Source organism: Typopeltis vanoorti, chromosome 8 (genome assembly GCF_054136105.1).
Source record: "Typopeltis vanoorti isolate ZY-2024b chromosome 8, IOZ_Tvanoo_1.0, whole genome shotgun sequence".
NCBI classification, from domain to species: domain Eukaryota; kingdom Metazoa; phylum Arthropoda; class Arachnida; order Uropygi; family Thelyphonidae; genus Typopeltis; species Typopeltis vanoorti.
The window spans coordinates 114,702,617-114,726,065 of NC_143556.1; the positions used below are offsets into that span (position 1 = coordinate 114,702,617).

The following is a 23,449-nucleotide window of genomic DNA, read 5'->3' on the forward strand; positions in this document are numbered from 1 at the left end:
TTTGCCTATCAACTGAATCTTTCAGAAGTCAACAAAAAACATGACCACAGGTTTCTAATAATGCTACACATTACTCTGGGATCTGTTTCAGTGAAAATATCTGGTCTATGTAGCTTCTTCCTGTAAAGTTTTACTTTTTCTATTATACATTATATATACTATGTATTTGTAAAGTTGTATATAATTAACGTTTTTACCTTTATATCTTCCCTCACTTGCACTCTATTAACGTTCCCTTTCTTCTACTTCCTGTCTTGCCTGCCCTAACCTCTATCACATGTATGGTCGGCTTTATTTCTAATCACTGCCAGTTATATGTTTACAATCTATCCAATCTTTCTCACTCTACAGTCTAGCAAATCCCCCCCCCCCAATTGCACCAGCCAGACTGCACTTTCAAGAGTGAGGGATTGGAGTGTAGATTAATGACAATGCAGGGACTCAATACCTTAATCAGAGTTCTCTTTATCTTATTGCATCATGACAACTTACTACTAGCACACAGGTTCGCAATTTTTTTTGGAGATAGTGCACTGGTAGATATCAGATTAGTGTGTTGTTAGTTATTTATTACAACTGAGAAATGCATATACATCAAATAGATATAGTTACACTTTCCTAGTTTTTTCTAAATCTTAATCTAAGCTTTTATAGGACTTAAACATTGCACTAATTGAAGGATGCTCTCAAACAGTTCGAGGCTTACCTTCTGACATATTTAAACAGCTAAAATAATAGTTCATTACATATATTTACACAGATACTTATTCCATGCCACAAGAGTACTAACTTATCCCAGTTACTTATTCCTTCACAAACAGTTCTTTACACTCGGTGAAAGTTCCATTAGGATGTCCTGTTCTTCTGTCTTGTTTATAGTGTTGCTCCTATTCTTCAGGATGTCACAGCAATGAATTTCATCCTTTGTGATGGTTCGATGCAGACTGCGGGTGATGTTCCCCTTACCTTTCCTTGGTTGTTGACGACTGGAAGTCTTCAATCGGAATAATGCCAGAAGAGTTCTGAGACTGCATCAGCAAGGCCTCTCTTTTGGTTCTTGGCTACAGATGCTGATGGTTTCAGGAAAGAGTAAGCACTGAGAACCACTTTTCCTACTCATGAGGTCGCTTAAATATCTTTCGATTTCCTTTGTCTTTCACTTTCGCATGTTATGCACTCACCCTCAAGCGTGTCGACTTTTTGTGCACCTTTTCTGAATTCTTTATTCTCGGTGCTATCTGACCTTTGCAAGTCTCTGACTTTTCCCTTCAGGAACTTCCTTTTGTTCTTCATTTATCCAGATTACCTTTTTTTGATTCATTATTTAACAAAGAAAGTTTTCTTTCTTTTGTGCTGTGCACAATCGTTTACAAGCAACATCAAAACTTTACATATATTATGTTTTATATCAATTTTATATTACATTTTACGTTTTTTTGACTTAAGACCCTTGTAAAACCAAGCATGATAAGTTATAAAATTACTTATCGTGCAAGATTTTGCATTCCCTTCCTGAATCCATCTTGCTCATCTCTAAGTTGCTTGTCAATCAAGCCCTTTATCCTGCTGAGCATGATCATGCAGAGAACTTGACCTGGAAGAGACAACAAAGATTCCCAAATAATTCTCACACACAGTGCAATTGCCTTTCTCAAAAATGAGCACTATTATACTTCTAATGAAGTCTCTGGGAACTTTACTATTTTTGACAGAAAACGTTCAAAATCTCAGTCAGCCAAATCACTATACTCTACTTTCTTTTAGCATTTCTCATTATTTCATCATATCCTTGTGATTTATAAAGTCTTAATTTACTTATGGCCAATCTGACCTCAGATTTTGTAATTTAAACTGATATCAAATTGGGAAGTGGAACCTGTGTTTACCAAAGATAACTGGAGCACAAAACTGAATATTGTTTAAAACAGTGGTCTCCAAACTTTTCGCCATGAGGGCCACATTGGGTACTTCAGCACTGTTCAGCGGGCCGTAGTAAAAAAAAAAACTCTAAAACTAGATATATGAGTTTTATTGAAAGTGAATACAGATCAGGAAATTGTTTTTATTTTGTTTTTTTGCTCGTTAGTTCATTTTAACCGTGTTTTTATCAACTTTTTAAGTGTTCTTATTTCATGTGACAAATTTTTTTTGTTGATAAAAAAGTTTATTTGGATGTAACTTTTTTATTTCATTTTGAATTCTTTAAAATTTTTTTTCTTTGTTAGTCCATTTTAACTGACCTTTTACAGTCAGAAAGACCGTAACTTGGATTATGGTTACTTTTTGCTATGTGGGAATATATTTTGAACACAATTTTAATTAATGCATTTGAAATCTATCAACACCCCGTGTTTTTTTTTATATCTACAAAGCTGAATAAGGTATCATTTCTAAGAGAACTCGTTAGCTCCTGTTAATATAACTCTCGGATTCTTATTGAAAAATTAGTCCAATTGGTGGGCCGGATAAAATCATATTGCGGGTCGCATCTGACCCACGGGCTGTAGTTTGGAGACCCCTGGTTTAAAAGATCATCAAAATGCTATGATTAAAACAGTAATAAGAATTAACTGAATTTGCTTATTTACACTAAACATTTATTAAAGGTCATTCATATATTTTGTGAATGAAAAGAAACTTTTACCTATTCGTCCTGATGAATCCTGGATGAGATTATGTTTTAAGGAATGAGAGAGCAAATTGGAAACTAGAGAGTCATCACATTGATAAAATGGGGGAAAATCTGCTTTATCTAATCCGAGCATTTGTTTCCTAATTTCAAAAAGAAGAAGTGAGTCTCGTTCAGCCCCTTTGACTGTAACAGTCTGCAAGAAACAATAGGGATAAGAATGAATGTGTTATACATGATTTTTTTTTAGTTACTTATTTACATAACTGCTACTGTAACTTAACATTACTTAGCACACAGAAGATATTAGAAGCAGATGTCTATGTAAAAATATAATATTTTTATTTTGTGTTTATAATATACAGATGTAGATATACATATAATTATATACACCAACACTGATATACATCTTCCTTCTGGATGACTAAGATAATTCTTGCAGAATTTTCTTACCAGAATTTTTTTTCACCTGAAAAATTGAAATCTAACTTGGGATTGTGCAAAAAAAAAAAAAGCAGTCTGTAATTTCACCAACATTTTGGCATAATATCTTGGAACCAACATATTTCATTGACTTTTGCCCAACTGTTTTCCTATGTAGTAGTAATTTAGCAGTAGTGGTTTGGAATATTCTACTGGGTTATACTTTAAGTTATTTAGATATTTTTCCATACTACACTTGTAGGCTGTGTGTGTGTGTTCAACATGTTATTAGCAGTTATCAGATGTTGGATTGACAACCTGTTTGTCATTTGATTTTTTTTTTATGGTACATCAGCAACTACAGCTATATTGCACCAATTCAATGTTGAAGAGTAAAAATGTAATAGGTGTATAAATAAAAATATATAAAAATTGTATTTATATGTAAAAATTCAATAAGTTAGTATGTTTTAAAAATTTAAAAACATTAGATATATTTGAAGAATCTAACAAAATCAGAGATTGACTCAGAAACATTACTAAAAGCCTGCATAATAAGAAATCTATGAAAACAAGGTGAATGCTTAAAACTGAAGGGTCTTGCCTTATGATCTGCCTATAATCAGTGTAGAAGACAGATGATATCTTAAGGGAAGAGATGACCTGGCTGCATCCTTAATGCCAAGACACTTGAAATCTAACACAAACATCCAGTTGAAGTTTTCTTATTGCATAGAACAAACAAATGTTGCATCTGGGATCATTGAATGATGTCGGTATACCAGACATATTAGTGAATGCAGAAAACTTAGCAAATCATTATAATGCAAGCTTGTGGCATGCAGAGCTGCATTCTGCCTGCAGCAGTATAGTTGCTACATTCTAGTGGGATATGATTAAATATGCTGTCTGGGAAGATAGCTGCAGACACTTCTTCTCCCATAGTCCTAAATGAACCGTTTGCTAGCCTCCTCCAGTCTCGGTTCTTGTTCTTGATGTCAGTTGAGAAAGGGAGGATTTTGTCCAGTTTTTGATGTTATCAGTCCATTTTAATTGAGGTCGCTGCAGACACTATTAGTGATTGATTTTGGGATGTATGGACAAATATAAAATCTGAGTATTCTGCTCTGAATACCTAAAAGAGCTACAGGCAAAATGAAGGAGGAATAGAATGTTTAGCTAACTTGTATAAGAAGCTGCAAGGTGTAGCATATTCAATCATTCATTCGGTATTATCTATACTGATGTCTAGAACTTTTAATCAATAACTCAGGTATTCATATATCTATTCCTCATTGCATTTTTCTTGAATATATTTTACCACTGTTCTGTCAATGGAAGATAGTAAAACTGAAGAATATAGAATATTCTTCAGTTTTACACATTAGCTTTATCTTCTATGATTCTTCTTTCAAAGAGCCTAGTCAGCATAGACTAAGCACTTTGGTCGGAAAGACCTGGGTTCGATTCCCGTGTATTACGTGAGACCTTTATCTGGTCTGTTTTGATTAAAGGTTAGTTAGCCAGTCTTGTATAAAGGCAGAGAGTTTTTTCACCTGAAAACTTAGGTTTTTTTGTCCCTCCGAACAGGTAAACCAGCCCTGTGAACACACACACACACACACAGATTTACAGAATGCTTAAAATATACTTAATACAGTCATAAAATATACCTAATCCCTCGTTAGGAGGGCTGCACCTGCCCCTCCCCTCAAAAGGGAATGGGGGAGAAAAGGGTAGAGGGGAAATCCCATACGAATAAGATTTCTCTTTTAGCATTTTCCCCCTCATTTTTAAGCTTTTACAATGGCCTCCAAAATTTTTTGCTTCCTTCCTAATATTTATCTTCTATATTTTCATGTTTCCTCATGACTTTTGTTTAGCTACTTTTACATAGCAGTTTGCTTTCTTATATTTCTCTGTATTCTTTTAGATCACATGCTGACTTACTGGGTAGAAATTCTGATACACTTTTTTTTACCCATAACTGTCTCTAACTTCTTCAGTCCACCATGGATTTCGGAATTTTCTATTCTTGCAATAACTTCACTATATGCCTCTCTGGCAGAATCAACGTTTTCTTCCAAGTCTGCTAACGAGACTTCAAGGTTTGGATATTTGTACATACATAGATACTTGTATATTTGAGTTGACAGTTTTAAAAAGAATCAGTTGAGCAGACAAAGACAATGAAAATAGGTATAAACATTGAAAACATTAACTGCATCCTGGCAGCATTAGTTAATTATGTGATATATGGTTTGGCAACTTTGTTAAACAGTACTAAAAGATACAGAGTAATATCCAAGTAGTGACTGAACAATTCAAGCCTTAAACATCACCACAGTAAATTGCACAAACCCACCAAACAATGTACTATCATCTAAGAAATATACACATGTTAACACAAGGATTTTTTTTTTTTTTTTTATATTTGCCAAATATTTCAGTCTGAAATTAACAGACTATCCTCAGTGGCTTGATAGGAACAGTTTTGTACAAGGTGGAATACAAACAATTGGTCATTCAAAAGTGGAACGAGCTGCGTGATGTTACATTGTCAAGCACTAAAGAGAGATAAATTTCATCAGAGTGATGAACAAATTACACGTATTAATTCACAATTTCATATCATCTTAATTTATAAATTCAATTAAAGATAACATTAGACTAATGTAGGAATTAGGTCTTAATTAAAAAAAAAAAAAAAACTAGTGAGTTATCCAGATTAAACTTTCCCATATTTTTGATAAGGATAGGCAATCATTTCGATTCAACTTAGGGCATTGAAGTAAAGCCTCGGCACTCTCTTTGAATAGCTGTTCAAATTTATAGCGACATCTGTGTAGAAGGAGAGTCCTGGACCAGAGAATGTTGTGGCTTGTCTCTATCCCATGCTGTGCCAATCTAGACATCGAATTTGTTGTGAAGAATATATGATTGATGTTCTTGTATTCTTTTTTTCTATAGAGCATCCAGTTTGTCCAAAGCAGATTGCAGTTACAAGGAACTTGATATAACACCAGGCAGCGACATAGTTGAGCATTTACCTTTAGAAGATGGGAAATATGTGGATATTTTGTTAATAGGGATATAAGTGGCTGTTAAAACATATTTCTTCAGAATTCTTGAAATTGGTTCTGAGATTCCAGAAATATATGGAATTGGTACTCGATGTATTAATTCTTTGTTATTCTGGATAGGATTATAGGAATTGAACAGATGTTTTGTAGTCTTTTCGGAGAAGCCATTTAATTTCATGTGATGTTTGATAGTTGAAAGTTCTTCCTGTAATTCGTGGGGAGTTGAGCAATTAGTTCAAGCTCGTTGAATTAAACATTTTATAATTCCTATTTTTTTGATAAGGATGATGGGCAGATTGTTTGAGAATGTAACGTCCAGTAAAAGTGAGTTTTCTGTAAACTGTTGTTGTAAGAATACTTGAAGGATTTTTTTTTTAATTGAGACCTAATTCCTTCATCAGTCTAATGTTATCTTTAATTGAATTTATAAATTAAGATTATTATATGAAATTGTGAATTAATACCTATAATTTGTTCATCACTCTCATGAAATTTACCTCTCTTTAGTGCTTAGCAATGTAACATCACATAGCTCATTCTACTTTTGAATGATCAATTGTTTGTATTCCACCTTATAAAAAAACTGCTCCTATCAAGCCACTGAGGATAGTCTGTTAATTTCAGACTGAAATATTTGGCAAATATTAAAAAAAATATATATATTCTTGTGTTAATGTGTTTATATTTCTTAATTTAATGTCACAAGTATCTCTCAAGAATAGTACTATCATCTCACCCATTAATTCTTGGAGACTTAAACTAGCAATGGGCCATACACTTGATTTATGCTTTACCACTGGAATATCTAGTAATCACAAACCAAGCATTTGCAGTAAAGCGCATGAATATTTCCCTGAATAATCAGATCCATTATATGATGGTGGTTGAAAAGTTCTCGGCTTAACACTGAAAAAACAAATTTATAATTTCAAAATTATTTTTATTTTTCAACATTATTTGATACCACCTCCAGGGAGTCCAAAGACTCAGAGGGAGGGCACTAGCTCTACAGTTCCGTCTCTACCACCCAAATCCACCAACTAACCACAACTACACCAACACCATCTACTGCCGACCACCACACTAATATTGCCACAGACAATCACAAACATCCATTCCCAAGGTGGGATTCAAACCTGCAGCCTTTTGGATGGAGAGTGGGTACACTAACCACTCGGCCAGCCAGGCTGGCTGGTTACATAATCTCCCTTAAGACATCGCTGGAATAATAGATTTATTCCAGCGATGCTCCACCACCATTATTCTGTCCCTGAAGTGGTTCTCAGTAAGATTTGCAAAATACCCATCTATAGCCACAATCACCTCTTGATTCCAAGAAAAACACTGATCAGCTAAGAAGAGTTTTAGTTTTGGGAAGAGATAGAAGTCAGAGGGAGCCAAATCTGGGGAATAGGGTAGATGTTCCAATAATTCATAGTGCAGATCCCTTAATTTTTTCATTGCCAAAACATCTTTGTGGGCAGGTGCATTGTCCTGAAGAAAGATGATTTTTTCTTCTGCAAACCGGATCTTTTTTCATGAAATTTTTTGTCTAGTCTGGTTAAAAGATTGGAATAATATTCCCCAGTTATTGTTTTACCTCTTGATTCCAAGAAAAACACTGATCAGCTAAGAAGAGTTTTAGTTTTGGGAAGAGATAGAAGTCAGAGGGAGCCAAATCTGGGGAATAGGGTAGATGTTCCAATAATTCATAGTGCAGATCCCTTAATTTTTTCATTGCCAAAACACCTTTGTGGGCAGGTGCATTGTCCTGAAGAAAGATGATTTTTTCTTCTGCAAACTGGATCTTTTTTCATGAAATTTTTTGTCTAGTCTGGTTAAAAGATTGGAATAATATTCCCCAGTTATTGTTTTACCCTTTTCAAGATAATTAATAAACAATATGCCTTCAGCATCCCAAAACACCGATGCCATGACCTTCTCTTCTTTTGCGCTGAACAACCAGCTTCTGTCCACTGTTTGGATTCTGGTGTGTAATGGTGAATCCAAGTCTCATCCATAGTAATAAATCGACACACAAAATCAGTTTTATTCTTGTTAAAATGCTCCAAGCACTGTTCAGAGATTGTCATGTGAATGCATTTTTGATCTGCGTGGCACCCATCTTGCACAAAGCTTTTTCATTTGCAATTCTTTATGCAAGATGTATCCTACATGTTCTTTTGAAATGCATATAGTCTCAGCAATTTCACACTTTGACTCACTGGTCATCCAATACCATATCATGCACTGATCAATGATTTCTGGTGTTGTTACACTTTTTGGACATCCTTCACGCGATCATCTTCAAGGCTGGTAAGGCCGTGTTTCAACTCGGCAGCCCATTACTTAATTGCAGAAAATGAAGGAGAAGAGTGCCAATAAACTTTCAAGAACTTCGAACGAATTTCTTTTGCCATTAAACCTTCTTTTACAAATAATTTTATAACTGCACGATACTCAATTTTATCCATTTCAAGGGATACAGACAACACTTTGGCTTCTGACAGCTGTGTAAAAAAAACACTTGATAGAATGACTTGCAATTTCACATGGATGTTCATGACAGACGTACCAACTCAGAAAAAAAAAATCTTGATGATAGTGTTGCGATTTATGGTTGAGGCTAAGAACTTTTCAGACCACCCATGTATATCATCATCATCATCATCATCATCAAATTCCTGCCATGTACCCTCAAGGGGTGTACAGGATATGACAGTACTACATGAAAAAATTACATCATTACTAACTTCCTATCTACAATTTTCCTACAAATCAGTCTGTTACTTGTCAAGACTCCAACATTATCAGATCTTATATTTCTATCGTCGAAGGCACTTTCTACCGTATCAATCCACCTATATCTTGGTCTTCCTCTGGGTCGTTTTCCTGCCAACCTGGCAGAGAACACTTGTTTTGCTAATCTTTCCTCTCCCATTCTATTTAAGTGACCATACCATCTGAGATTAGCTCTGCTAACGCATTCCTGGATGCTGACAATGTCAAGTTCTTTCCTAATATCCTCATTTTTAATATGATATTGCCACTGATGCCATCTGTTCACGCCTCTAATCTTTCTCAGGACTCTCATATCTGCGGTTTCTAGTCTTTGGTCAAGTGTTTTACTTCTGACCCAGCTCTCAGATCCATAAGTTAAAATTGGTTTGAACACAGTCTTGTATACAGCTAATTTAGTGTTCCGACTAATTTCTTTCTTATTCCATATGAATTTATTCAATTGACTTCCCACGATACCAGCTTTGCTGATTCTGTTGTCTATTTCTATATTTAGTTTACCATCTTCAGTAAAAATTGTGCCTAAGTAGCTGAAATGTTTTACTTGTTCCACAGGTTCTCCATTCACAACACAGTTGACATTTTCAATGATTCTGCCTATTTTCATTGTCTTTGTCTTTTTATTGCTGACCTTCATACCATATCTATTACAACAGCTATTCAATTTAGTCAGAGAATCTTGCAGACTTGTAGTGGATTTATTTAGAAGTATAACATCATCCGCATAAAGCAAAGAGCTGACATTAACATCTCCAATTTTGATATCAGGTTTAATACCACATTCCTTCATAATGTGATCCATATAGATAATGAATAACAGAGGGGATAATGTACATCCTTGTCTCACACCAGATTTAACATTAAACCATCTTCATGTACTTCCTTCAATTCTAACTGCTGACTCACAACTCAAATAAAGACTAAGTATTGCTTGATATAATGCCCCATTGACACCATATAACTGCAGCGTATTGAATAGATTCTCTCTTGGCACCTTGTCATATGCCTTTTCCAAATCGACAAAACTTAAATACAGATCTTTGTTATATTCCCATGCTTTCTCGACTATTTGTCGTAAAGTGAAGATCTGATCCTGACAGCCTCTATTTGGCCTGAATCCAGCTTGTTCTTCAATAAGCTTTTCTTCCACAATTCTTCTCAACCGTTTCTCAAGTATACTTGCATAGATCTTGCCAGGAACACTCAGTAGGGAAATACCTCTGTAATTCTCACATTCAGTTTTATTTCCCTTTTTATATATGGGTACTATGAGAGCTCTACTCCAATCATCGGGAATTCGTCCCTCTGTCCAGGCTTTCTGAACTATGCAGTGCAACCACTGTAAGACTCTTATACCACCATACTTCAGCATTTCTGGCCGAATATCATCTACTCCTGCTGCCTTTCCACATTTCAAGCCTTTGATGGCTTTTTCTACTTCAAGTATAGATATGTATTCCTGACTGCATGCCTGGTCAGTGTTTTTTTTATCACTGTGCTGTCATCACTGCTTGTTTCATTTAGCAGTTTTTCAAAGTAATTACTCCATACTTCAAGGATATCTTTTTCTCCTGTTTTCATTTCACCTTTATCATCTCTAATTCCTTTTACAGCACTCTTTCCTCCATTCCTAAGCTTCTTCAACAACCTCCAGAATATTTTGCCACCTTCTTGATATTTATTTTCTATATTCTTGCCAAAGTCCTCCCATGACTTTTGTTTAGCTAGTTTTACACACTGTTTAGCTTTCTTACATTTGTCTCTGTATTCTGTAAGAGTAAAAGCTGACTTATTTGCCAGGAACTTTTGATATGCTTTCTTCTTTTCCTTCACTGCCTCTTTAACTTCCTGTGTCCACCAGGGAGTTCTGATTTTTTTATCTTTGCACACAACCTCACCACATGCTTCTCTGGCAGAATCAATCAATGTTTCCTTCAGAGTTTGCCACTGAATCTCCAAGGTTTGATTCCTGTTCTCACACTCTTTCATTTTCTTTTCAATAATATTTCTGTATTTTAGTCTACAGTTTACATCTGAGAGCTGCTCAACTTTTATTCGCTTTAAAACTTTCTTACATGTTATTCTTTTCAATATGAAATTCAATTTTATCCTGCTCAAGACTAAATAGTGATCACTTCCAATTTCAAATCCTCTGTACACTCTGGTGTCCTGCACCAGGGAGAAAACATCACTATCAACAATAACATAGTCAATGAGACTTTTCTTATTCCTAGCCTCTTCTCTCCATGTGAATTTGTGCACATTTTTATGTTGGAACATGGTGTTAGTAATAACCAGTCCATGTCCTGAGCAGAAATCCAACAGATATTTGCCATTATTATTAGCTTTGCTCTTTTCTCCAAATTTTCCCAAAATATTTTTGTATGTCTCACAATCATTTCCTACTCTACTATTTAGATCCCCAACAAGGACCAACTTTTCATTTTTTTTGTGTCAGTTGCTTTTTCTAAAGCCTCAAAAAATTCCTCCACTTCTACCTTAGTAGAACCTTCTGTGGGACCATAGGCACAAATAAGTCTCATTGTCCAGTTCCCCATTCTCATATTTGCCCACATTACTCTACTTGAGACTGACTGCCATTCAAGAAGATTAGCCTCGTATTTTGTGTTGAATACTATGGCTACTCCTTCTTTTCCTTGATTGTTATTGCCTGAATATAACATTTTGTATTTATTGCTCAGAAAGATCTCACCAGTTTTGGTCTTTTTTGTTTCAGTCACCCCTATTATGTCGATCTGGTACTTATCTAATTCCTCAGCTAGCTCCATTTCTTTGCCATTCAGGCTTCTTACGTTGATAGTACCGATCTTTAACTCTGGTGATGTTGAGTTGGGGTTTGTTTTCAGATTTGTTCCAGTAGCTGACTTTTCGCGGTTCGCCCTGGTTCCCTGGCGAAAACAACGGGGGCCTTGTTTAACCGGGCGACGCCCCAGCCGGCATGAAATTTTGTCATGTTGTACCATCATTTTTTATTTTGGTTTAACCAATAAGAATACAATTTGGTCGGCTAAATCCCAAATTGCCAGCCCATCCTCGTTCGTTCAGTATCAAAGTAGATACCCAACAGGGTGCACCACGAGAAGGTGAGGATTGGACATTAGGTCAGAAGCCCTGGTCGGTTCTCCGCATTCCTTTAAAGGCTATGTGGAGGTCTCCTCTCAGTTATACAGCTTTGACCCTTAAGCACCCCGGCAGCCCAGGGTGCTTAAGGGTACAATCCCATGTATATATCCCATGTCCTAAACAAAAGTTCTCCCATGACTTTTGTTTAGCTAGTTTTACACAGTGTTTAGCATTCTTGCATGTGTCTCTGTATTCTCTAAGACAACAAGCTGACTTATTTGACAGGATGGTTGAGGCTAAGAACTTTTCAGACCACCCATGTGTGTGTGTGTATATATACAGGGTGTTCGGGATAAATTTGACAGTTTCGTAAGGAAAAAGAAAATCTTCTTTGTATCTATTAAATTTAATGAATTGACAAAAAAACATTACAGGCAGAGTTAATTACAATACTATCAACAAGATTTACTCAAAATAACCACCATTAGCATCGATCACAGCTTCAATTCTGCTTCGGAACCTCGAACAAGCTGATGCTACAGTCTCCCTGGGAAGGGCCGCAAAAACTGTTTTAATTTTATCCATTAACTGGGCTTTTGTATTACTGGAAGTGCGATTGGTGTCTTTTTCAACTGCGCCCCATACAAAATAATCCATGGGGTTAAGGTCTGGGGAGTTTGGAGGACAAACATTTGGACTGGTGAAGTCGTAGAAATTTTCAGACAACCATTTTTGACTTTTCCCAGAGGTGTGGCAAGGGGCCGAATCCTGCTGCCATACATACGGCCTACCATTGGCTACCCTTGTTATCCAGGGCTTGACTACAGTTAGCAACTCCATGAACAAAGCCCGAATTCCAATGCCAGGGTTCTTCAACACCTGTTCCTGCAGATTTGCGAGGAATTCTGCTGTACGAACGCAATCAGATCGTCTGCTAGGGATCTTTCTTCTTGCTACATCCTCGTAGTCACCATTGCAAGTCTCTAGTTCATGCCTGATTGTTTTTACTGTATTCAGGGAGCATTGGGCAGCAGTCGTAATATCCTTATTTTGATGGCGGGCACGAATCATCATGATACAAGTTATTCTCTTCCATGATTCAGGTGGGTTCCAGCTATCCATCCTTTCTGACATCTTGTATATGAATGAAGAAGGGTCCAAACTTTTAAATGAAGAGAAGTGTGTGTTAATACATGTAACTTACGGAAAAATATAATTAATTATAAATATGTCAAATTTATCCCGAACACCCTGTATATATATATGTTAAAGATACCAAGCAATTTTAAACCTGGTTTTACTCCATTTCCCAAGTAAGCAAACAGACTGAAAGTCAAGTTTGCGCCTGCAATTGATGCAAGTCTAACTGATCCCACAGGTAGTGCAGGACCAGGGCAACTCGTGGCAAAGGTGGAACAAGCTCCGATCACTAATCTTAATATTTACCCTTAATGCTAAAACACATCTCCAAGAAGGGGATGTATGATGTTTTGTATTAAAGGCAAGGGGCCACTACCCATTTTCGACCTTTATTGAGGTCTCGTCAGTGGGAGCTAGGCTTAGAAATACCGTTTATATATATATATATATATATATATATAAACACACACACAATAGGAATTCAAATTCCATTTATCCAAAAGCAGAATGGAAATATCATACAAAGGATACAATATCAGATGCAATCAAATCTATTCTAGAGGAAATGCACTGTTGCAAACTTGAACCATAAACACACTGTTCCTATGGTCCTTGGGTTTGAGATAATGAAAGTTGACTCCACTGGAGATTTGAGTATGATTATGGTATGTCAATATGGATTCCCCTATAATTCTCACACATGACATTAATGGGTAACAGGCTTACATTCATTCATCTATGGGATTTGCCTTAAAAAATGAAGTTGCTTTATAAAGATCAAAATAGCATCATCATCAAATTCCTGCCATGTACCCTCAAGGAGTGTACAGGATATGATAGTACTACATGAAAAATTTACATCATTACTAACTTCCTATCTACAATTTTCCTCCAAATCAGTCTGTTACTTGTCAAGACTCCAACATTATCAGATCTTATATTTCTATCGTCTAAGGCACTTTGTACCGTATCAATCCACCTACATCTTGGTCTTCCTCTGGGTCGTTTTGCTGCCAACCTGGCAGAGAACACTTGTTTTGCTAATCTTTCTTCGCCCATTCTGTTTAAGTGACCATATCACCTGAGATTAGCTCTGCTAACGCATTCCTGGATGTTGACAATGTCAAGTTCTTTCCTAATAGTCTCGTTTTTAATATGATATTGTCATTGATGCCATCTGTTCACGCCTCTAATCTTTCTCAGGACTCTCATATCTGCAGTCTCTAGTCTTTAGTCAAGTGTTTTACTTCTGACCCAGCTCTCAGATCAATAAGTTAAAACTGGTTTGAACACCGTCTTGTATACAGTTAATTTAGTGTTCCGACTAATTTCTCTCTTATTCCATATGAATTTATTCAATTGACTTCCTACCATACTAGCTTTGCTGATTCTGTTGTCTATTTCTATATTTAATTTACCATCTTCACTAAAAATCGTGCCTAAGTAGCTGAAATGTTTCACTTGTTCCACAGGTTCTCCATTCACAACACAGTTGACATTTTCAATGATTCTGCCTATTTTCATTGTCTTTTTATTGCTGACCTTCATACCATATCTATTACAACAGTTATTCAATTTAGACAGAGAATCTTGCAGAGTTGTAGTGGATTGTAGTGGATTGTAATATAGAAGCATAACATCATCTGCATAAAGCAAAGAGCTGACATTAACATCTCCAATTTTGATATAATGCCCCATTGACACCATATAACTGTAGCGTATAATGTGATCCATATAGATAATGAATAACAGTGGGGATAATGTACAACCTTGTCTGACACCAGATTTAACATTAAACCATCTTCCTGTACTTCGTTCAATTCTAACTGCTAACTTACAACTCAAATAAAGACTAAGTATTGCTTGATATAATGTCCCATTGACACCATATAACTGTAGCGTATTGAATAGCTTCTCTCTTGGCACCTTGTCATATGCCTTTTCCAAATCAACAAAAATTAAATACAGATCTCTGTTATATTCCCATGCTTTCTAGACTATTTGTCGTAAAGTGAAGATCTGATCTACAGCTGCTATTTGGCCTGAATCCAGCTTGTTCTTCACCAAACTTTTCTTCCACAATTTTTCTCAACCGTTTCTCAAGTATACTTGCATAGATCTTGCCAGGAACACTCAGTAGGGAAATACCTCTGAAATTCTCACATTCAGTTTTATTTCCCTTTTTATATATGGGTACTATGAGAGCTCTACTCCAATCATCGGGAATTCGTCCCTCTGTCCAGGCTTTCTGAACTATGCAGTGCAGCCACTGTAAGACTCTTATACCACCATACTTCAGCATTTCTGGTCGAATATCATCTACTCCTGCTGCCTTTCCACATTTCAAGCCTTTGATGGCTTTTTCTACTTCAAGTATGGATATGTATTCCTGACTGCATGCCTGGTCAGTGTTTTTTACCACTGTGCTGTCATCACTGCTTGTTTCATTTAGCAGTTTTTCAAAGTAATTACTCCATACTTCAAGAATATCTTTTTCTCCCATTTTCATGTCACCGTTATCATCTCTAACTCCTTTTACAGCACTCTTTCCTCCATTCCTAAGCTTCTTCAACAACCTCCAGAATATTTTGCCACCTTCTTGATATTTATTTTCTATATTCTTGCCAAAGTCCTCCCATGACTTTTGTTTAGCTAGTTTTACACAGTGTTTAGCATTCTTGCATTTGTCTCTATATTCTCTAAGAGCACAAGCTGACTTATTTGACAGGAACTTTTGATATGCTTTCTTCTTTTCCTTCACTGCCTCTTTAACTTCCTGAGTCCACCAGGGAGTCCTGATTTTTTTGAAATGGTAGGACATGAAATTTTGTCATGTCGTACCATCATTTTTTATTTTGGTTTAACCAATAAGAATACAATTTGCTCAGCTAAATCCCAAATTGCCAGCCCATCCTTGTTCATTCAGTATCCAAGTAGATATCCAACAGGGTGCACCACAAGAAGGTGAGGATTGGACATTAGGTCAGAAGCCCTGGTCGGTTCTCCGCATTCCTTTAAAGGCTATGCGGAGGTCTCCTCTCAGTTATACAGTTTAGACCCTTAAGCACCCCAGATCAAAATAGCATTTGTTCAGTAATTCAGTTTGAAGCAGTACCATTATAAACGCAGATAGTAAGAATGAATTTTATTATTATTACTGCAAAATGTATATAAATATTAGAGATAACTTAGAAATCAATTTTATTTAATTCTGCATAACAATGTCCACTATAGAATGCCTTTTTTTGTTTGTAGGCAAAAGCAAAAGGCATTTTGGGACATTCATTATGTTGAGGTATTAGCATTTATCTATATTCATATGAATTACTTGGTATAAAGTTTTGTGCTGACACTTGGATAAAAGATTAAACATGAATGTAATTTCTTGTCAAGTATAACTCACGTGGTATATATATATAAAAAAAAAGCTAATCCCAACAGTTATATACTAATTCTTTAAATTTTCATTAAGACCTATCCAAAACTTTAGCCATTTTATACAACACAGCAGCCACATTGCATTTTATTCATAATGGCATTTCCTTATATGCCAAAGATGGAAATTCCAACTGAAATATGAGAAAACTGCAAACTTTTGTTTCTAAAAGAATTTATACTCCATTTAAATTTATAAATAATTCAACAACTGGAAACTTACCTTAACATTATATTTTGGCTTTGGTCTTATCATTATGCTAATATTGTGATGCTCAGTGAGGTGTCGTATGTCAGCTGCAAAATAAACAATTTTTAAATAATTTTAAAAAGTATACTATTGAATTCTGATAATTTCTACCCATTTACCTCTATGTGTAACAGTTTACTCCACAGTTCATCCAATCTGAATGGTAAATTGGTCACATAATAAACTGTAGAATTCTTTTTTTTTTTCACTTGTGTAAATCAAGCAAATTATAATAAACAAGAAATTATATTCTTATACCCAGAGGCTGTTGACTTCGCATCAACATATAAAACTATTAAAATAATTTAATAATTGTTTATATATACAAACAATTATTAAATTATTGCAAACCCACCCAAAGTACATTTTGTACTTTGGGTGGGTTAAGAATTTTTTTTTTTCTATTCTTTATCAAAATTATATATATATTTTGCATTTTTAATTTATTTTTTACACATTCTGGAAACCATGCTCTAGAGACCAAACAAGAATCTTTTCAAACCACTTCAGGCCTCCAACAAATGGGACAGCAGTCTCACACTAGGCGAAATTATCTTCCATCTAAAGACAATCACAAATATCCATGCCCACAGTGGGATTCAACCACCATAGTCTGTTGGCTGGAGAGTGGGTATGCTAACTCCTCAGCCAACAGGCCAGCAATATACCAAACATGTATACATACTAAATAGAGAAGAGCATAAGCAAAGAATGTTTATTACTGAAAACTTTAAACAAAAATGAAAAGTTTAATGGCACTGTTCTGCTATACCAACATTAAAAAGCAAAACAATCCTTACTTTTGTAAAGCATTCCATTAGAAGGCATCTAGTTAGATAGGGAATGAATGATTATGGGATATGTAAACATGGGATTAAGTCAACCAAATTGTGTATATTGATAAAAGCAAAAGATAATAATGACAGTCCTTTCTTTTAGTGCTACGCGGTGATCAGCATTCATGTATATTTATGTATGCTCCAGATGATGATCTTGATATGAAGATCGAAACGTCGGGATAATAAAAAAGTTTTTTAACATGAATAGTAATAACAGAATGACATGCCAGCTGAGTGTGACATAGTAAAGCCCCATCCCTCCTACACCTTTGCTTTCATCAGAAAGCAAAGGAAAAACAATGAAAAGTCAGCTAATAGAACAAATACAAACCAAACATTACAGTCAAACATATATCGATGAAAAAGAAGCAGAACTAGAAAATTAGAGACGTGCCATATCAAAATAGTTTATGATACTGAAACAAAAAAAATGGAAACAGGTGGGATTCTTCTAAAGAACTACAAGATGTCATAATCAGGCAATAATGATCAAAGAAAGAAGGATAATATTCAACAGTAAACACAAAGATAATAATCTTGAATGGCAGACAATTTCAAGTAGAGTGATATGGGCAAACTTTAAAACAGGGAGATGAACGAGACAATAATCTACCATTTTATACAACCTTCAAAACAATGACCTTCAAAATTAACCAATCCTTGCAGGTCAACCAACCTCTGATAAAGCACAATGTAACTATACTTCAATTACACTGGACAACACACAATTTGCCTCTGAAATGAAAATAGTGATTCTTCAGTCATTTCTAATTTTGGAGGGCACTAGCATTGTCATGAGTAGCAGATGCAGTACACATGTTGCTCAGCTAAGTCATTATTTTTTAATAGATATTAGCAAAATTGTTATATATATATATATCTGTTGATATTTTTTATGACTGTAGTTAAGTCATTTTCAAAATCGTTTTTCATTATGGCACTGATATGTACGAGAAAAATGGCAACCAAGACAACGATGTTGGCACACCAACATGCAAGATTTAGTTCGATGCATTACATGTTTAATGTATTCATTGCTGAGAGTGAATGGTTTGTGGTAAGAGCAAGAGAAAATATTTGTCAGAAATGTTTTGTAAATTAATATAAGAAATGCAAATCATGAAAGAATGAAGTGACTGATAAGGAAAAAATCAGGATTGTCAAGGTGTCATGGAGAATGCAGAAGCAGTGAGTGATAGTGCACAAAATATGGCTGAAAGTTTGAAAGAAGTGGTTGAAAGCAATGTGAATGATGAGATGATTGTGTGGAAAGAAATTGCACACTTATATGGGCTACTTCACAGGACAAAATATGAGCTCGAGCGACTAGAGAAATGATTGGCAAGTGGTAAGGAAGGATGGAGCATGAAAGTAAGAGTGAATGGGAAAAGCATGAAAGTGTGAGAGACTGGGAGAAGAGACATAGAATTGTATGGGGTATTCGATTATAAGAGATGTACTTAATGAGAAAGTGATGCAATTATGTTTTCCAGGTACAAAGATAAAGGATGTTAGTGACGCTGTAATTATGCAGAAGAATGGAGTAAACGAGTTGATTGTTTTGGCTGGCACAAATGATTTAAAAGGTGAGAAATATGCAATGAGAAAAGATATAAAAGAGTTGTTAGTGGAAGCAAAAATGAAAATCAACAAAGTAAAGATTGCGAGTCTACTGCCTCAGTATGATATGACAGAACTGAGAAGAAGGGCCATGATTGGCAATGAGAAGATTGTACAAGATGAATGGTATGCAGTTTATTGATGTCTAGTGAGTTTGATAAAAGAAAGGACTTGTATATGCCTGACAGACTGCATTTGAATAGTTTTGGAGTTAGATATTTGGAGAAAGTGTTGTTTAGTGAGAATGTGGTAGAGCAAAACAAGGGAAACTAGAGATATTAGGGAGGATGAAATCAAGCATGTGTCTCGTCACCCGTGGGACAAATTAGCATGGGCACAGTAATGATTATGCAATGCTGAACGGGATTTCACAGGTCTTCAATTTAAATGAGTTGGTAATGGCATTACACAAGGGTAACCATTGGTACAAAGGGACGTTGAAATGCATGTACACGAATGCAAGACGCATCAGGAATAAGGGCGAGTTTTTATTATTATTTTATATGGCCAAGTTGAGCACTGATAAGCTCAACTTGGTTAAAAAAATTGTAGGAATCACTGAGACCTGGTTGACTGAAAATGATATAGTTTGGTATGATACAGGGATAGAATGCAAAGGGTATTGTATTTTCAGGAGGATAAAAGGAACAAGACAGGAGATAGGGTAGTTGATGATAGCTGCAGAATTACAATCAACGAATTAGAAGTTAGAGAGGATATTAGGGGCTGTCTGGTGTGAGATAGAGGCAAATAGGACAAAATACATTGTTGGGTGCTACTACAGACCAAGAGGTCCACAGAAAGATGTAGTTGCCATGTATCGGCAAATCAGCACAAGACGAACAATTATTATAGGAGACTAACTATGAGGATATTGATTGGAGGGAGGAAAGGGGGCATAGCAAGATGGAAGTGGGATTTATAGAGTTGCTAAGAGATAATTACATGAAACAATATGTTACAAGGGAGCAAGGGGTTTAGGGTGTTGAATCTGATAATAGCATCAGAAGGTGTATCCATATCCAAGGTAGACACTCTACCTCCAATTTGGGAGAGTGACCATGCAGTCTTGTTCTGAAAAGTTGCGAAACACATGTGGTTCTCTGTCAAGAAAGGGTTTATGTACAATTATAATGCTGGTGATTATGAGAAATTCAGGAGTCATCTTAGAACAGTGTCATGGCTTGAGAAGCTATAGGAAAGAATGCCAGTAGTGCATGGTAAGTGGTGAGAGATTGCTTGAGTGTAGCAGTATCAGACTGCATACCCCAGGTTAGGAGGATAAACCAAGTTAGAATTAAGTGGATGAGTAGGGATATAAAGAGCAAGAGCTGCAAAAAAATAAAATAAAATAACACACACAGGTAAACCTCACTTAATGTGATTAATTAATCCATCAATTAATGCGTGCTAAGCGAAATCGCGTTAAGTAAATAATACAATAAACAATAGGAATAATTATAATTCAACCATCAGTTAGTGCACATTTGAAAAAAAAATACAGTATGAGCTATATTAGAAGATAAAATCATCAAAGTTAATAAAAATTAATTGCCTAAATTTTTATTTAATGTCTAAATAATTGATTGAGCTAATCTTTTTTTGACAAAAAATATTAAGTAAAGATGTTTGAATCATGCTTGACTTTTTCATCTTGTCATACAATTTGCCACAGCTGGCGATCACTTTATCAAGATTTTGGCAAACTTCGAGGCTACATTAAAGATACCAAGCCATTTTATATAAATAAATATAAACTTGGTTTTAATCCTATTTCCCAAGGAAGTCAAGTTTGCACCTGCACATAGTGCAAGTCTGAGGCAACTCGTGGTAAAGGTAGAATAAGCTCTGATCACTATTCTTAGTATTTACCCCTAATGCAAAGCACCTCTCCTTGCTGAGATGTATGATGCATTAAAGGCAAGGGCCACTACCCAGACCAGTTTCGACCTTTATTGAGGTCTCATCAGCAGGAGCCAGGCTTAGAAATACCAAGGTTTAAGGAATACAGAGCTTATAAATTTTACCTAAACAAGTTGCCATAAGGTGCTTTGACCTTATAAAATAAAAATCTCAGGATGAGAGATAGGTGTAGAAAGTTTTTTTTATCTTGGGTATAATATACGTTAAAGATACCAAGCTATTTTATATATATAAACATAAACTTGGTTTTAATCCTATTTCCAAAGTAAGCAAACAGACAAGTAAGTCAAGTTTGCACCTGCAAGTAGTGCAAGTCTGAGGCAACTCGTGGTAAAGGTGGAATAAGCTCTAATCACTATTCTTAGTATTTACCCCTAATGCAAAGCACATCTCCTTGCAGAGATGTATGATGCTATGCATTAAAGGCAAGGGCCACTACCTTCACTTGACTTACTTGTCTGTTTACTTACTTGGGAAATAGGATTAAAACCAAGTTTATATATATATATATATATATATATATGGGAATAAATTTTTAACTTGGGTATATTGTATATTAGGATATTTATTCCCATCAATATCTCCTCCAGAGATTTTTATTAAAACTTAATACACCTTGTTGCAACTTATATAGGTAAAGTTGATAAGGCTTTGTATTACTAAAACCTTGGTATTTAGGGTCTAGCTACTCACTGAGGAGACCTCAAAAAAGGTTGAAACCGGTCTGGGTAGTGACCCAACCCATAATGCATTGCAGTATACATCTTCTAGTGAGATGTGCTTTACATTATGGGAAAATACTAAGAATAGTGATCAGAGCTTTACCCACCTTTACAATGAGTTGCACAGGTGTTGTACCATCTTTAGACTTGAACTTTGTTTCAGGCGCAAACTTAATTGTTTGCATACTTGGGATTAGGAGCTAAAATAACCAAGCATATAAAATTGCTTGGTTATCCTAATATATATGTGTGTGTGTGTGTGTGTGTGTGTGTGTGTGTGTGTGTAATTTATATAAATATATATAAATAAAGTAGCTTGGTATCTTGAACGTATATTATACCCAAGGTAAAAAAACTTTTTACGTCTATCTCTCATCCTGAGATATTTATTTAATAAGGTCAAAGCACCTTATGGCAACTTGTTTAGGTAAAATTTATAAGCTCTGTATTCCTTAAACCTTGGTATTTCTAAGCCTGGCTCCCGCTGATGAGACCTCAATAAAGGTCGAAACTGGTCTGGGTAGTGGCCCTTGCCTTTAATGCATCATACATCTCAGCAAGGAGAGGTGCTTTGCATTAGGGGTAAATACTAAGAATAGTGATCAGAGCTTATTCCACCTTTACCACGAGTTACCTCAGACTTGCCCTACGTGCGGAGTTGCCCAGACCTGCACTATGTGCAGGCGCAAACTTGACTTACTTGTCCGTTTGCTTACTTGGGAAATAGGATTAAAACCAAGTTTATATTTATATATAAAGACTAGCTTGATATCTTTAACGTAAATCATTAACATACTCAATATGACTGAAAACTAGCTCAAGTTATTTTGCAGCTAGTTTCTTAGTAGTAGCATTCTCTTCTTGTTCGCACTCCTTATCTTCTTCCTCTTCATATGCACGCTGTTCTTCTAGTTGAAGGAGTTCCTTCTTGCTCAATTCCTATTCAGAAGAATAGGAATCAAGCAAGTTTCACACATCATTATCCAGTTCATTAAATCGAAGTTCTTTTCTAATAGTGCTAATTTATTCAATAATGTTAGATAATGGATTCTGCGCAAGATAAAGTAACGTAGGCTTGAATTTAAAGTCGCCTTCTGCATTGCCTCCTAGTAAACGCATAAGATGATCTTTAGATACTTTGTATCCTGGTTGTGATACTTCCATTTTAGCTAGGAAAATTTTTGTTGGGATACGCTTCCAAAAGAGACCAATTTCGTTGACATTGAACAGGAAGAATAGGATAGGTACAGAAAATCACAAATGAAGAGCTCTATCGAAAGATACAACCAAAGGAGAATCTAATGCAGAAGATTATAAAACGGAAGCTGCAATTATTTGGACACATCTGCAGAATGAGTGAAGACTGGAAGATAAAGACATTCGTGTTTGGTATTATTGATGGTGTAAACAGAAGAGGTAGACTATACAGAGAATGGATAGACAACATAAAGGACTGGTGTGGAATGGATGTACAGAAAATGCAACACTGTGCACTGGACAAA

General features: G+C 35.6%; 1 protein-coding gene across 2 annotated transcripts in view; it reads right to left on the reverse strand.

Annotated features, from left to right (window-relative positions):
• The window catches only part of LOC150104295 (protein bicaudal C homolog 1-A-like), a 321,235-nt gene that overhangs the window by 110,469 nt on the left and 187,317 nt on the right, over positions 1 to 23,449 (reverse strand). For both annotated transcript variants that reach the window (XM_090396901.1, XM_090396900.1), the window contains exons 10-11: positions 16,817 to 16,890; positions 2,645 to 2,825 (exon numbers count right to left, since the gene is read on the reverse strand). In XM_090396901.1, coding sequence (XP_090253027.1) covers positions 2,645 to 2,825; positions 16,817 to 16,890 — 255 coding nt within the window. The remainder of the gene's footprint in view (positions 1 to 2,644; positions 2,826 to 16,816; positions 16,891 to 23,449) is intronic.